Genomic DNA, 15,380 nt, shown 5'->3' with positions numbered 1-15,380 from the left:
CCATCCGACGTTGGGAAGGTCCCAGCGACCTCACTAATTTGCCCCCAAGAGGGCATTTAATTGTCCTAATTGGCTAGTGGCTGCTACTGAGCAAGTAGCTGATGCCAGTTTGACCGCATCTCCGGCAAGATCGCTTTAGGGATGCGACCCGACGTGCTATTTTCTCAATTTGCTCCTGGTCTCGCATCGTAACTCACCTCTGCGGGAGCAGGAACATTCAGCCCTAGGACATTCTTCATTGTCTCTGTCTTTTAATTTTGAAAAAAAATCTCAAACTCTCTTTCTCTCTCCCTGCAAGTATCTCTGGGTGGCACAGTGGTTGGCACCACAGCCTCACAGCTCCAGCGACCCGGGTTCAATTCTGGGTACTGCCTGTGCGCAGTTTGCAAGTTCTCCCCGTGAGCGCGTGGGTTTCCGCCGGGTGCTCCTGTTTCCTCCCACAGCCAAAGACTTGCAGGTTGATAGGTAAATTGGCCATTGTAAATTGCCCCTAATGTAGGTAGGTGGTAGGAGAATTGGGGGGATGTGGTAGAGAATATGGGGTTAATGTAGGATTAGTATAAATGGGTGGTTGTCGGTCGGCACAGACTCGGTGGGCCTGTTTCAGTGCTGCATGTCTCTATGTCTATGCCTGGGCGGAAGCAAGGGAGAAGAGGTGCCTGGGGCAATTGTCCTGAAACGCATCATCTTTCTATTTCAATGTTCCATCCAGAAACCAACGTGAAGACTGGAACACAATTTCAACAGCAAATTCACTGCATGCACGTCGCCTCAAAAAGGATTAAATGCTGACTGGAGTGCTGACTTGGGTTGCATTAGAGTGTTAAAGTGGAAGTTTGGTGAGTGAGGATGTTCGGTGAGGAGGGAGCGAGGAGCTCCTTTCATTTCCTACCTGTCCTCAGAGTGAGGGGAGCTGAGGGTCTCCAAAGAGCACAGCTGACTGGTGAGTAAGTCCTGGTGGGTATTTTTCAAATTGGATTGAATTGTAAGTCATTGTTTTAGCAAGACTTAGTTGTTTTTTTAAAAATTACAATCTTCTAAAGTTTTAAATTTAAAGGGTTTAGTCATGGCAGGAGAGCTTGAAGCCGTGGTTTGCTCCTCTTGTTGCAAGTGGGAATCCGGGAACATTTCCAGTCCCCGGGACCAGCATGTGTGCAGGAAGTGTGTCCAGATGCAGCTCCTGGAAGCTCGGGTTTCAGAGCTGGAACGGCGGCTGGAAACACTGTGGAGCATCCGCGAGTCTGAGAGCATCGTGGATAGCACGTATAGAGAGGTGGTCACACCGCAGCTGAAGGGACTTGAGGAAGGAAGGGAATGGGCGACCACCAGGCAGTCCAAGAGAATCAGGCAGGTAGTTCAGGAGTCCCCTGGGGTCCCGCTTGCAAATCGGAATTCCATTTTGGAGGCTGATGAGGCTGGTTCCTCCAAGGAGTGTGGACAGAGCCAAGCTTCTGGCACCACAAGCAGCCTGTCTGCACAGGAAGGGGGAAAGAGAGGAAGAGCAATAGTAATAGGGGATTCTATAGTCAGGGGAACAGATAGGCGCTACTGTGGCCGTCAACGTGACTCCAGGATGGTGTGTTGCCTCCCTGGTGCCAGGGTCCGGGATGTCACTGAACGGCTGCAGGGCATCCTGAAGGGGAGGGTGATGAGGCAGAGGTCATGGCACATGTTGGTACCAATGACACAGGTAGAAAGAGGGATGAGGTCTTGCATCAAGAATTCAGGGAGTTAGGCAGTAGACTAAAAAGCAGGACCTCTCGGGTTGTAATCTCTGGATTACTCCCAGTGCCACGTGCTAGCGAGTATAGAAATAGAAGAATAGCACAGATGAATGCGTGGCTTAAGAGTTGGTGCAGGAGGGAGGGTTTTAGATTCCTGGACCACTGGAACCGTTTCTGGGGAAGGTGGGACGGTCTACATCTGAACCAGAGGGGGACTAACATCCTTGCTGGCAGGTTTGCTAGTGCTGTTGGGAGGAGTTTAAACTAATTTGGCACTGGGAGGGGATGCAGACTCCTAGCAGAATAGGGACACAGCTAAACACAGGAAAGCAAACAAATCAGAGGGAATACAGCGGAAGTAAGTTTCAAGGGAGTAAGACCAGGATAGAAGGCCTCTACTTTAATGCCAGGAGTATTACAGGTTAAAACGGATGAGTTAAGGGCAATGATTGACACGTGGAATTGTGATATAGTAGCCATCACGGAGACATGGTTGAGGGAGGGGCAGGATTGGCAGCTCAATATCCCGGGATATAGAATCTTCAGGGGAGTCAGAGGAGGGGGTAAAAGAGGAGGGGGCATTGCAATATTAGTTAAGGAGTCAGTTACTGCAGCAAGGAGAGATGATATCTTGGAGGGGGCATCAAATGGCGCTTTATGGGTAGAGTTTAGGAATAAAAAAAGGAACAGCCACATTGTTAGGTGTTTATTATAGACCCCCAGATAGTCAGCGGGAAATTGAGGAGCAAATATGTGCGCAATTTGCAGAGGTGTGTAAAAATAATAATAGGGTAATTATATTAGGTGATTTCAACTTTCCCAACATTAATTGGGATAGTCATCGTGTTAAGGGTTTAGATGGAGTGGAGTTCTTAAAATGTATACAGGAGCCCTTTTTAGCTCAATATGTAGAGGATCCAACAAGGGAGGGTGCAGTGCTGGACCTAATTCTGGGGAATGAAGCCAGACAGGTGGTTGATGTGTTGGTGGGGCAGCATTTTGGTGATAGTGACCACAACATGGTACAATTTAAGCTTGTTATGGAGAAAGAAATAGACAAGTTGCAAAAAAAGGTTTTGGATTGGGGGAGAGCGAATTTTAGTAAAATACGGCAGGATCTGGCCAAGGTAGACTGGAAAGAGTTACTTGTCGGGAAATCTACAGAAGAGCAGTGGGGGGCATTCAAAAAGGAAATGGGGAGGGTACAAGCCCAACATATTCCCTCTAGTGTAATAGGTAGGAGCAACAAGCCCAGAGAACCATGGATGACCAGAAACATTCAGGGTACAATGAGAAGGAAAAGAGAGGCTTTTAGCAAATACAAGGAGAGCAAATCAATGGAAGCATTAGTGGAGTACAGAAAGTGTAGGATGGAGCTTAAGAAAGCAATTAGGAGAGCAAAGAGGGGATATGAGAAAGCTCTGGCTGGTAAAAGTAGGGAAAATCCCAAGATATTCTATAAGTATATCAATGGGAAGAGGATAACCAGGGAAAGAGTAGGACCCGTTAGGGACCAAGGGGGAAATTTGTGGGTGGAGCCAGAGGACATTGGTAGGGTGTTGAACGAATACTTCACATCTGTCTTCACCCAAGAGAAAGAGGATGTAGATATGGAACTCAGAGAGAGAGAGAGAGAGAGACTGTGAGGTTCTTGAGCAAATTGTCACAGGGAGTGACAAGGTATTGGAGGTTTTGGAAGGCTTAAAAGTGGACAAATCTCCAGGTCCGGACGATTTGTGGCCCAGGATGCTGTGGGAGGCGAGGGTGGAGATTACAGGGGCTCTGACCCTAATTTTTAATTCCTCTCTGGCCACAGGGGAGGTGCCAGAGGACTGGAGAACAGCTAATGTGGTCCCACTATTTAAGAAAGGTTGTAGGGATAAGCCAGGGAACTACAGACCAGTGAGTCTCACGTCAGTGGTAGGGATCTACTGGAGAAAATTCTGAAGGAGAGAATCTATCTCCACTTGGAGAGGCAAAATTTGATTAGGGATAGTCAGCATGGCTTTGTCAGAGGGAGGTCATGCCTAACAAATTTGATTGAATTTTTTGAGCATGTAACCAGGTGTGTAGATGAGGGTAGTGCAGTTGATGTAGTTTACATGGATTTCAGCAAAGCCTTTGACAAGGTCCCACATGGGAGACTTATCAAGAAAGCAAATGCACACGGGATACGAGGTAACTTGATAAGGTGGATTCAAAATTGGCTTAGCTGTAGGAGACGGAGAGTGATGACAGAGGGCTGTTTTAGTGACTGGAAGCCAGTGTCCAGTGGCGTACTACAGGGATCTGTGCTGGGTCCCCTATTGTTCGTCATTTATATAAACGACATAGATGACTATGTGGGGGGTAGGATCAGTAAGTTCGCGGATGACACAAAGATTGGCCGAGTGGTTAACAGTGAGGTGGAGTGTCTTGGGTTACAGGAAGATATAGACGGGATGGTCAAATGGGCAGAAAAGTGGCAGATGGAATTTAACCCTGAAAAGTGTGAGGTGATACACTTTGGATGGAGTAATGTGACACGGAAGTATTCAATGAATGGCCTGACACTGGGAAGTTCCGAGGAACAAAGGGACCTTGGCGTGTTTGTCCATAGATCTCTGAAGGCAGAAGGGTAGGTTAATAGGGTGGTGAAAAAGGCATATGGGACACTTGCCTTTATCAATCGAGGCATCGATTACAAAAGCAGGGAGGTCATGTTGGAGCTGTATAGAACTTTGGTTAGGCCACAGCTGGAGTACTGTGTGCAATTCTGGTCGCCACATTATAGGAAGGATGTGACTGCACTGGAGGGGGTGCAGAGGCGATTCACCATGCTGGTGCCTGGGATGGAACATTTAAGCTATGAAGAGAGGTTGGATAGGCTTGGGTTGTTTTCACTGGAGCAGAGAAGACTGAGGTGTGACCTGATTGAGGTGTACAAGATTATGAGGGGCATGGACAGGGTGGATAGGGAGCAGCTGTTCCCCTTAGTTGAAGGGTCAGTTACGAGGGGTCACAAGTTTAAGGTGAGGGGCGGGAGGTTTAAGGGGGATTTGAGGAAGAACATATCTTGCAACAGATAATGAGTGGAAATCCTGAAACTTTACATCTGATTTTGTATCATTTTATGACCAGCGTTCCTCGTGGAGATCCAGAGTACTCAGACCAAGACACATGAACAGAGTGAAGGGCCCAAGAGAAAGATTTAGCAGGAAAGATGCAATTCCCCACTGAATCAGTCAATTCACTCTACTGACATCCCTGTGGTACAAAACATCTCTATCACGGAGTGGGAAAATTGCTACTCAATTTCAATAATGGCATCAAACACACTTGAAAAGCAGAAATTCAGCTGTGAACCACTGAGGGGAAAAAAATGTCAACAAGTGATCTGAACTCAAATTCTGATGGTCAGGCATGATGATTTTAGATTTGACTTGAAACAATGAGCTATTCTACCAGCTTACAGTTTTACTTTGGTTAGGGAGCTTAATAAAATTGACAATGGTACCCAATTACTTGTATGTTAGGTAGCATCATGGGATTAAATACAGAGATACAGAGGGCGGCACAGTGATTAGCACTGCAGCCTCACAGCCCCAGCGACCCGGGTTCAGTTCTGGGTACTGCCTGTGCGGAGTTTGCAAGTTCTCCCCATGAGCGAGTGGGTTTCCGCCGGGTGCTCCGGTTTCCTCCCACAGCCAAAGACTTTCAGGTGATAGGTAAATTGGCCATTGTAAATTGCCCCTAGTGTAGGTAGGTGGTAGGAGAATTGTGGGGATGTGGTAGGAAATATGGGATTAAATGTAGGAATAGTATAAAATGGGTGGTCGGCACAGACTCAGTGGGCCGAAGGGCCTGTTTCAGTGCTGTATCACTCTATGAGATGCAAACAACAACAACTTATATTTATATAACACCTTTAACATAACAAAATGTTCTCAGGTGCTTGACAGGAGCGTTAGAAAACAAGACATGACACTGAGCTACATAAGGAGATCTTAGGTCAGGTGACCAAAAGCTTGGTCAAAGAGGTAGGTTTTAAGGAGCGTCTGAAAGGAAGAGAGAGGTGGAGAGGCAGTGGGGTTTAGGGAGGGAATTCCGTAGCTTAGGGCCTAGGCAACTGAAAGCATGGCCACCAATGGTGAAGCGATGATATCTCGGAGGGTTGTGGGGCTGGAGGAGATTACAGAGATAGGGAGGGGTGAGGCCATGGAGGGATTTGAAAACAAGGATGAGAATTTTAAAATCAAGATGTTGCTTAACCGGCAGTCAATGTAGGCCAGTGAGCACAGGGGTCATAGGTGAACGGGACTTCGTGCAAGTTAGGACACGGGCAGCAGAGTTTTGGATGACCTCAAGTTTATAGAGAGTAGAATGTGGGAGACCAGCCAGGAGTGCATTGGAATTGTCAAATCTAGAGGTAACAGAGGCATGAATGAGGGTTTCAGCAGCAGATGAACTGAGACAGGGATGACATCAGGCAAGGTTATGGAGGTGGAAATTGGCAGTCTTAGTGACGGTGCGGATATGTGGTCAGAAGCTCATCTCGAGGTCAAATATGACACCAAGGCTGCAAACTGTTCTGATGAAAGTTCATTGACCTGAAATGTTACCTTTGTTTCTCTCTCCACAGATGCTGCCTGACCTGCTGAGTATTTCCAGCATTTTCTGTTTTTATTTCAGTGTTCCAGCATTCACAGTATGTTGTTTCTGTGTTGCGAACCGTCTGGTTTAGTCTCAGACAGTTGCAGGGAGAGGGATGGAGTTGGTAGCTAGGCAACGGAGTTTGGAGCAGGGACTGAAAAGCATTACTTCAGTCATCCCAATATTTAATTGAGGGAAATTTCTGCTCATTCAGTACTGGATTTCACGTAAGCAGTCTGATAATTTAGCATATAAAAACAAGAAATGCTGGAACCACTCAGCAGGTCTGGCAGCATCTGTGGAGAGAGAAGCAGAGTTAACATTTCGGGTCAGTGACCCTTCTTTGGAACTGATAATTTAGCAACAGTGAAGCAGTTGAGAGAGGTGGTGGTGAGGTAGAGCTGGGTGTCGTCAGTGTACATATGAAAACTAACGCTGCTTTCAGATGATGCCACAAAGGGATACCTGATTATAGTCACAATATAAATCCCCTCTATAAAAAATGATGACTCGCAGCATTGTTCATAGAGAGTACAGTTTTGTAGTTTGTGTTGAATGGCCTGTGCTGTGCTAGTCTTATGATTCCTCCCCCCCACCTTTAAGGACACACTATCCAAGCCATACTAACCAGCTCTGTGCTCCATCATCTCCCTCACCTGTTTGGTAATGGTGCTGAAGCTTGCACACCAGACCTTCAGCTAACAAACTAATTAGATCACAAAAAAATGATAGAATCAGTAATACAGGAAATTATTTTGCCCAGGTGTATTTTCTGTACCTGCCAAGGCGACATGCTGTGTACACTGAGCCTTCTTCACTACCCACCACAAAGTTATTGATGTCCCCCAATGGAAAGGACATGGAGGTTACTGCAACTGCCTTTGATTGCTTGTGTACCAGCTCAATGCTATCCTGCAAAAAAAAATCAATAACAAGTGATTTCACAAAATGGACAATACAACAATGTGCATTTATATTACATTCCTCATATGCAAGGGACGTATCAAGAACAGGGCTAAAGGCTTGTGTGATGGAGGACACAGAACTTTCTACAGCTCAACATTGACAAGACTAAATGTGTATCTCCGAGACCCAAGACCACCTATTTCCATCTCTGGAATATTGCCTGCCTTCATCTCTATCTTACTTTCACCACTTCTGAAACTTCCACCTAATCTTTGGCTCCTCTAGGCTCAAGTTCTCCAATACTCACCAATCTCCCGAACCCCACCCTATAAAAACTCCAACTTGCCCAGAACTCCACCACCTACATCCTATCCTTGTTTCTGTGACAGATGATGGGAATGCAGCCTCAGAACTTTTGTGAGGTCAGGTGAGATAATTTGCTGCTCTTCTTTTGATGGCTGAACAAGCTGATTCTGGAAAGGCAAAGTCTGCCGCAAGTGTTACACACAAAGTTGTCCCTTGCTGGTGATGTGGGATAATCTCTGCTGATGCTTTGTTTGCAGGGCCGGCGTCTGCTTTGGAGCTTCTGAAACCATGTGGCGAATTCCTGCCCAACAGCTGGTGTCGCCATTTGCATTGATCATCAGAGTTTCCCACTTGTTCTGATTGATGTTGAAGGCTTTCAAGTCTCTTTTGACAGCAGATATTCAGTTCTGAATACTGAGGAAAGTGATGCTTCACTTGGGGAGTGCAGCCAGAGCCAAGCCCATGGCACCACGGGTGGCTCAGCTGCACAGGGGGGCTACTGGGAAGACTGGAAGAGCCATAGTGATAGGTGATTCAATTTTCAGGGGAACAGACAGACGTTTCTGTGCGGGCACACATGAATCCAGGATGGTGTGTTGCCTCCCTGGTGTCAGGGTCAAGGATGTCACTGAGCAGCTGCAGAGCATCCTGAAGGGGGAGGGTGAACAGCCAGCAGTCGTGGTCCACATCGGAACCAATGACATAGGTCGAAAGAGGGATGTGGTCCTGAAGTCAGAATTTAGGAAGCTAGGTAAGACATTAGCAAGCAGGACCTCAAAAGTAGTAATCTCCGGATTACTCCCAGTGCCACGCACAAGTGAGTATAGAAATAGGATAAGACAGATGAATGCATGGCTGGCAAGATGGTGCAGGGGGGAGGGCTTTAGATTCCTGGGACATTGGGACCAGCTCTGGGGGAGATGGGACCTGTACAGGCCGGACGGGTTGCACCTGAACAGAGCCGGGACTGAGTTCCTGGTGGGACGTTTTGCTAGTGCTGTTGGGAAGGGTTTAAACTAGTTTGGCAGGGGGATGGGGACCTGAGGGTAGACTCAGCTGGGACAAAATCAGAAATGAAAATGGAAGACAGAAAATTAATGGATCAGTCTGGAAGACAGAGGAAACGAGGGTTAGAAAATAAAAAATACAGAGTTTGGCAGTGCTCAAGGGTATCTATTTCAATGCAAGGAGTATAGCAAATAAAACAGATGAGCTGAGGGCACAGATAGACACGTGGCAGTATGATATCATAGCTATTACAGAAACATGGCTTAAGGAGGGACAGGAATGGCAGCTCAACGTTCCTGGTTACAGGGCTTTCAGACACGAAAGGGAGGGGGATAAGAAAGCAAGGGGATTGGCAATTTTGGTCAAGGAAACGATTACAGCTGTGAGGAGGGATGATATGTTGGAAGGTTCATCAAATGAGGCCATATGGATTGAGCTAAGGAACAAAAAAGGGGCAATCACACTGCTGGGAGTGTACTGTAGACCCCCAAACAGTCAGAGGGAGATAGAAGAGCAGATCTGTAGGCAAATCTCTGAGAAGTGCAAAAACAATTCGGCAGTCATAGTAGGGGATTTGAACTACCCCAATATTAACTGGGATAGTTTTAGTGTGAAAGGAATTGAGGGAGCAGAATTCTTGAGGTGCATTCGGGAGAACTTTTTTGCCCAGTATGTAGCAAGTCCAACAAGAGAGGATGCAGTTTTAGACTTAGTTTTAGGAAATGAAGATGGGCAGGTGGAAGGAGTGGCAGTGGGAGAGCATTTTGGTGATAGTGATCATAATTCAGTCAGCTTTAACATAATTATGGAAAAGGACAGAGATAGAACAGGATTAGAGTTCTCAATTGGGGCAAGGCCAATTTTACTGAACTGAGGAGTGATTTAGCGAAAGTGGACTGGAAACAGCTGGAATCAGTGTCAGAACAGTGGGAAGCATTCAAAGGGGAGATTCAGGGAGTTCAGAGTAAACATGTTCCCACAAAGAAAAAGGGTGAGGCAGCCAAATCGAGAGCCCCATGGATGTCAAGGAGCTTACAAGGTAAGATAAGGCAGAAAAGGAAAGCTGTGAGGTCCCAGAGGACTGGAGAATAGCCAATGTTGTTCCTTTGTTTAAGAAGGGTGGCAAGGATAATCCAGGAAATTATAGGCTGGTGAGCCTTACGTCAGTGGTAGGGAAACTATTAGAGAGGATTATTCGGGACAGGATTTACTCCCATTTAGAAACAAACGAACTTATTAGCGAGAGACAGCATGGTTTTGTGAATGGGAGGTCGTGTCTTACTAATTTGATTGGTTTTTTGAGGAAGTGACGAAGATGATTGATGAAGGAAGGGCAGTGGATGTTATCTATATGGACTTTAGTAAAGCCTTTGACAAGGTCCCACATGGCAGACTGGTACAAAAGGTGAAGTCACACGGGATCAGAGGTGAGCTGGCAAGATGGATACAGAACTGGCTCGGTCATAGAAGACAGAGGGTAGCAGTGGATGGGTGTTTTTCTGAATGGAGGGATGTGACTAGTGGTGTTCCGCAGGGATCAGTGCTGGGACCTTTGCTGTTTGTAGTATATACAAATGATTTGGAGGAAAATGTAGCTGGTCTGATTAGTAAGTTTGCGGACGACACAAAGGTTGGAGGAGTTGCGGATAATGATGAGGATTGTCAGAGAATACAGCAGGATATAGATCGGTTGGAGACTTGGGCGGAGAAATGGCAGATGGAGTTTAATCCGGACAAATGTGAGGTAATGCATTTTGGAAGGTCTAATACAGGTGGGAGGTATACAGTAAATGGCAGAACACTTAGGAGTATTGACAGGCAGAGAGATCTGGGCGTACAGTTCCACAGGTCACTGAAAGTGGCAACGCAGGTGGATAAGGTAGTCAAGAAGGCATACGGCATGCTTGCCTTCATCGGTCAAGGCATAGAGTATAAAAATTGGCAAGTCATGTTGCAGCTGTACAGAACCTTAGTTAGGCCACACTTAGAATATTGCGTGCAATTCTGCTCGCCACACTACCAGAAGGACGTGGAGGCTTTGGAGAGGGTACAGAGGAGGTTTACCAGGATGTTGCCTGGTCTGGAGGGCATTAGCTATGAGGAGAGGTTGGAAAAACTCGGATTGTTTTCACTGGAACGATGGAGGTAGAGGGGCGACATGATAGAGATTTACAAAGTTATGAGCGGCATGGACAGAGTGGATAGTCAGAAGCTTTTTCCCAGGGTGGAAGAGTCAGTTACTGGGGACATAGGTTTAAGGTGAGAGGGGCAAAGTTTAGAGGGGATGTGCGAGGCATGTTTTTTTTACACAGAGGGTGGTGAGTGCCTGGAACTTGCTGCCAGGGGAGGTGGTGGAAGCAGATACGATAGCGACATTTAAGAGACATCTTGACAAATACATGAATAGGAAGGGAATAGAGGGATATGGGCCCCGGAAGTGCAGAAGGTGTTAGTTTAGGCAGGCATCAAGATCGGCGCAGGCTTGGAGGGCCGAATGGCCTGTTCCTGTGCTGTTCTTTGTTCTTATGTCCCACACCGAGAACTCAATACTACAGAAAGCCGAGAGGAGTACAGAAAGTGGAGGGGTGAAATCAAAAAGGAAATTAGAAAAGCAAAGAGAGGGCATGAAAGAATATTGGCAAACAAAATCAAGGTGAACCCAAAGATGTTTTATCAATACATTAAGAGTAAGAGGATAACTAAGGAGAGAGTAGGGCCCATAAAAGACCAAAAAGGTAACCTTTGTGTAGGAGCGTAAGATATTGGTATGGTTCTTAATGAACACTTTGTGTCTGTCTTCATACAAGAGGGGGATGATGCAGATATTGTAGATAAGAAGGAAGAGTGTGAAGTATTGGATGTGATAAACATAGGGAGAGAGGAAGAATTAATGGGATTAGCATCCTTGAAAATTGATAAATCACCAGGGCCAGATGAAACGTATCCTAGACTGTTGAAAGAAGCAAGAGAGGAAATAGCAGAGGGTCTGACCATCATTTTCCAGTCCTCACTGGATACTGGCATCAGGTGGCAGGACTATATCTCCAACACAGAAGTCCTTGAAGCGGCCAACACCCCCAGCTTATACACACTACTGAGTCAGCGGCGCTTGAGATGGCTTGGCCATGTGAGCCGCATGGAAGATGGCAGGATCCCCAAAGACACATTGTACAGCGAGCTCGCCACTGGTATCAGACCCACCGGCCGTCCATGTCTCCGTGATAAAGACGTCTGCAAACGTGACATGAAATCGTGTGACATTGATCACAAGTCGTGGGAGTCAGTTGCCAGCATTCGCCAGAGCTGGCGGGCAGCCATAAAGACAGGGCTAAATTGTGGCGAGTCGAAGAGACTTAGTAGTTGGCAGGAAAAAAGACAGAGGCGCAAGGGGAGAGCCAACTGTGCAACAGCCCCAACAAACAAATTTCTCTGCAGCACCTGTGGAAGAGCCTGTCACTCCAGAATTGGCCTTTATAGCCACTCCAGGCGCTGCTTCACAAACCACTGACCACCTCCAGGCGCATATCCATTGTCTCTCGAGATAAGGAGGCCCAAAAGAACTGGATACAGGTGTGGTGCCAGAGGATTGGAGAATTGCTAATGTTGTACCTCTGTTTAAAAAGGGAGCGAAGGATAGACTGAATAATTGGAGGCCAGTCAGTCTAACCTCAGTAGTGGACAAATTATTGGAATCAATTCTGAGAGACAGGATCAACTGTCACTTAAAAGGGCACAGATTAATCAAGAATAGTCAGCATGGATTTGTTAAGAGAAGATCTTGTTTGACCAACTTGATCGAATTTTTTGAAGACATAACAAGGAAGATAGATGAGGGTAGTGCAGTTGATGTGCTCTACGTGGATTTTAGCAAGACTTTTGACAAGGTCCCACACGGCAGACTGGTTAAAAAAATTAAATCCCATGGGATCCAGGGAAATGCAGCAATGTGGATACAAAATTGCCTCAGTGGCAGGAAACAAAGGGTAGTTGTTGACAGCTGTTTTAGCGACTGGAGGGCTGTTTCCAGTGGTGTTCCACAGGGCTCATTACTGGGTCCCCTGCTTTTTGTGGTGTATATTAACGATTTGGACGTAAATGTGAGGGGCATGATCAAGAAGTTTGCAGACGGCACAAAGATTGGCCGTGTGGTAGACAGTGAGGAGGATAGCCGTAGGCTGCAGGAAGATATTGATGGTCTGGTCAGACGGGCAAAAAAGTGACAAATGGAATTCAACCCGGAGAAATGTGAGGTGATGCATTTGGGGAGGTCAAACAAGGCAAAGGAATACACGATTAATGGGAAAATACTGAGAAGTGTAGAGGAAGTGAGAGACCTTGGAGTAAATGTCCACAGATCCCTGAAGGTAGCAGGACAGGTCGATAAGGTGGTTAAAAAGGCAGATGGAATCCTTTCCTTTATTAGCCGAGGTATAGAATATAAGAGCAGGGAGGTTATGCTGGAACTGTATAACTCATTGGTTAGGACACAACTTGAATACTGTGTGCAGTTCTGGTCACCTCATTACAGAAAGGATGTAATTGCACTAGAGAGGGTACAGAGGAGATTTATGAGGATGTTGCCAGGACTGGATAAATGCAGCTATGAGGAAAGATTGGATAGGCTGGGGTTGTTCTCCTTGGAACAGAGAAGGCTGAGGGGAGATCTGATTGAAATGTACAAAAGTTTGAGGGACCTGGATAGAGTGGAGGTGAAGGGTCTATATACCTTAGCAGAGAGGTCGGTGACTAGGGGGGCACAGATTTAAAGTGATTGGAAAAAAAATTAGAGGGGAGATGAGGACAAACGTTTTCAACCAGAGGGTGGTGGGGGGTCTGGAACTCACTGCCTGAAAGGGTAGTTGAGGCAGAAACCCTCAACTCATTCAAAAGGAGTCTGGATATGCACCTGAAGTGCCATAATCTGCAGGGCTACAGACCAAATGCTGGAAGGTGGGATTAGAATAGGTAGATTGTTTTTCGGCTGGCACAGACACGATGGGCCAAGTGGCCTCTTTCTGTGCTGTAAACTTTCTATGATTCTACCCCTGAATCAGAGCTTTGGACACCCTGCTGGTTTCTTGGCACGGGCTACCTCCTCGTATAGCATATCCTTGGGAATGTGGTCATCTTCCATCCTATGACTATGCCCAAGCAACGAAGCCTTTGCTTGATTAGCACTAGCATGCTTGGCATGTTTGCCCTAGAAAGGATTGCTTCATTGGTAACTTTGTCTTTCCATGTGATGCTGAGGTTGTGTCATAGACACCAGAGATGGACGTTATTGAGCTTTTCCTCCTGGCAGGTGTAAGTTGTCCAGGCTTTGCTGCCATACAGCAATCTACTGAGGATACAGGCCTTGTAGATAAGCATCTTGGTAGCAGAATTTGCTAACTGCTTCCAGTGATGTGTTGCTGAGTCTGATCACAGGTGGAGTCACAACACCCTGTCCCATAATAATAGTTATTTTGACAATGATGGTGAGGGAGAACATGACACAGGCATGGGACAGACAATCCATGAGCCTTTGCAGCTGGTCTTCTGTCTGGGCAACTAGTGCAGCATCATCAGCATACAGAAGTTCTCTGAACAGGACATGCCGCACTTTTGTCTTGACTTTCAGTCTGACTTACCTATCACACCTGTTCGAACCAACCTCTACTGGCTCCTCGTCACCAAAGACATCAAGTTCAAAAATCCTCATGCTGGTTTACAAATCCTTTCTTGGCCTCTCTCCATCCACCTTCGCAACTTCCTCCATCCCAACATCACAGCTTGGACTATCAGTTCTTCTGACTCTATTAAGCATCTCTCCCCTCTCTCCCTTCCCCGCCCCCACCCATTCGTGGCAAAGCCTTCAGAGCTGCACTCTGGAATTCTCTTCCCTAAATTCCTCTACATTGATCCATCTCCCTCTACCTTAACAAGTCTCTTTAAAGTCAGCCCTTCAACCACACTATTGGTCATCTACATCAACCTTCTCCTGCTGAATGGCCCATTTCCCTTGAGAAGTGCCATGGATGTTTTACTATGTTAAGGGCTCCACATCAGTGCAAGCTGTTACAGAAAAATGATACGAACTCTCCTTTTTGGAACCATCACCTGTGGAAGGACCAAAGCAGCTTTGCTTTCATTCTGCTTTATTCATTCAAAAGGATTTCAGGTCATGAAAAATACAAGTTCCTACAATTCTGTTCCTTACCTGCGGCTGAGAGAGCATGTCCAGGCTCCAGGTACACAGTTTTCCATCAGTGGAGACGCTGACCAAGTTATGAGCATTTTGAGTACCAACAACATTCACACAGTACACAGGATGCTGTAACACAGAGAACAGTCACACTGGGATATCACTGTAAAGATCTCGAAAACAAATGTCTCTTTCACAGGATCATTTTATCCACATTAAGTGTGTTTACCAAATACTACCACCATTATTAGGTCTGTCCACTTCATATCTTGGATCCATGCGATGTAATTAAAGATTTGGATTCAAACTTATTTCTGTATGTGGTAATAAATGGATTGTACTCACTGTGTGAGCTGCAGCAGATAGTGGAGTCCGCTGGACAGGTGTCTTCTTGTTACTACGGTTATCCCAAAGGACAATCTGACCGGAATACGTTCCACCCACCATAAGATTTGGGTGGAACTGTGCAAAGCAGGCAGACATGACTTTTGACTGGAAGAGAGAACAATTAAATACAATTACACCTTCTCATAACTAAAAACAGAAATCAAAAAAAAGAGTAGCTGCTTTCATTGATATTCCGTCTTTAAACTCCATTTCTAAATTCTGTCTTTAAACTA

At 46.1% G+C, this 15,380-nt stretch overlaps 1 protein-coding gene and 1 long non-coding RNA gene across 7 annotated transcripts in view; one reads left to right on the top strand and one right to left on the bottom strand.

Annotated features, from left to right (window-relative positions):
- LOC137358536 (cytoplasmic dynein 1 intermediate chain 2-like) overlaps positions 1-15,380 on the bottom strand; it is a 122,227-nt gene that overhangs the window by 10,579 nt on the left and 96,268 nt on the right. For all 5 annotated transcript variants that reach the window (XM_068024469.1, XM_068024470.1, XM_068024467.1 and 2 more), the window contains exons 10-12: positions 15,106-15,252; positions 14,776-14,889; positions 7,135-7,268 (exon numbers count right to left, since the gene is read on the bottom strand). In XM_068024469.1, coding sequence (XP_067880570.1) covers positions 7,135-7,268; positions 14,776-14,889; positions 15,106-15,252 — 395 coding nt within the window. The remainder of the gene's footprint in view (positions 1-7,134; positions 7,269-14,775; positions 14,890-15,105; positions 15,253-15,380) is intronic.
- LOC137358537 (uncharacterized) overlaps positions 1-15,380 on the top strand; it is a 38,436-nt gene that overhangs the window by 3,143 nt on the left and 19,913 nt on the right. Inside the window, exons 2-3 of one of the 2 annotated variants that reach the window (XR_010971223.1) lie at positions 713-943; positions 4,845-5,450. This is a non-coding gene — a long non-coding RNA (uncharacterized lncRNA). Of the gene's footprint in view, positions 1-712; positions 944-4,844; positions 5,451-15,380 lie in introns of those variants that run through there. The other variant, XR_010971224.1, reaches the window with a different exon arrangement.

The sequence above is a fragment of the Heterodontus francisci genome, chromosome X, assembly GCF_036365525.1.
Source record: "Heterodontus francisci isolate sHetFra1 chromosome X, sHetFra1.hap1, whole genome shotgun sequence".
In the NCBI taxonomy this organism is placed as follows: Eukaryota; Metazoa; Chordata; class Chondrichthyes; order Heterodontiformes; family Heterodontidae; genus Heterodontus; species Heterodontus francisci.
This window is presented reverse-complemented; position numbering and strand designations above follow the sequence as displayed.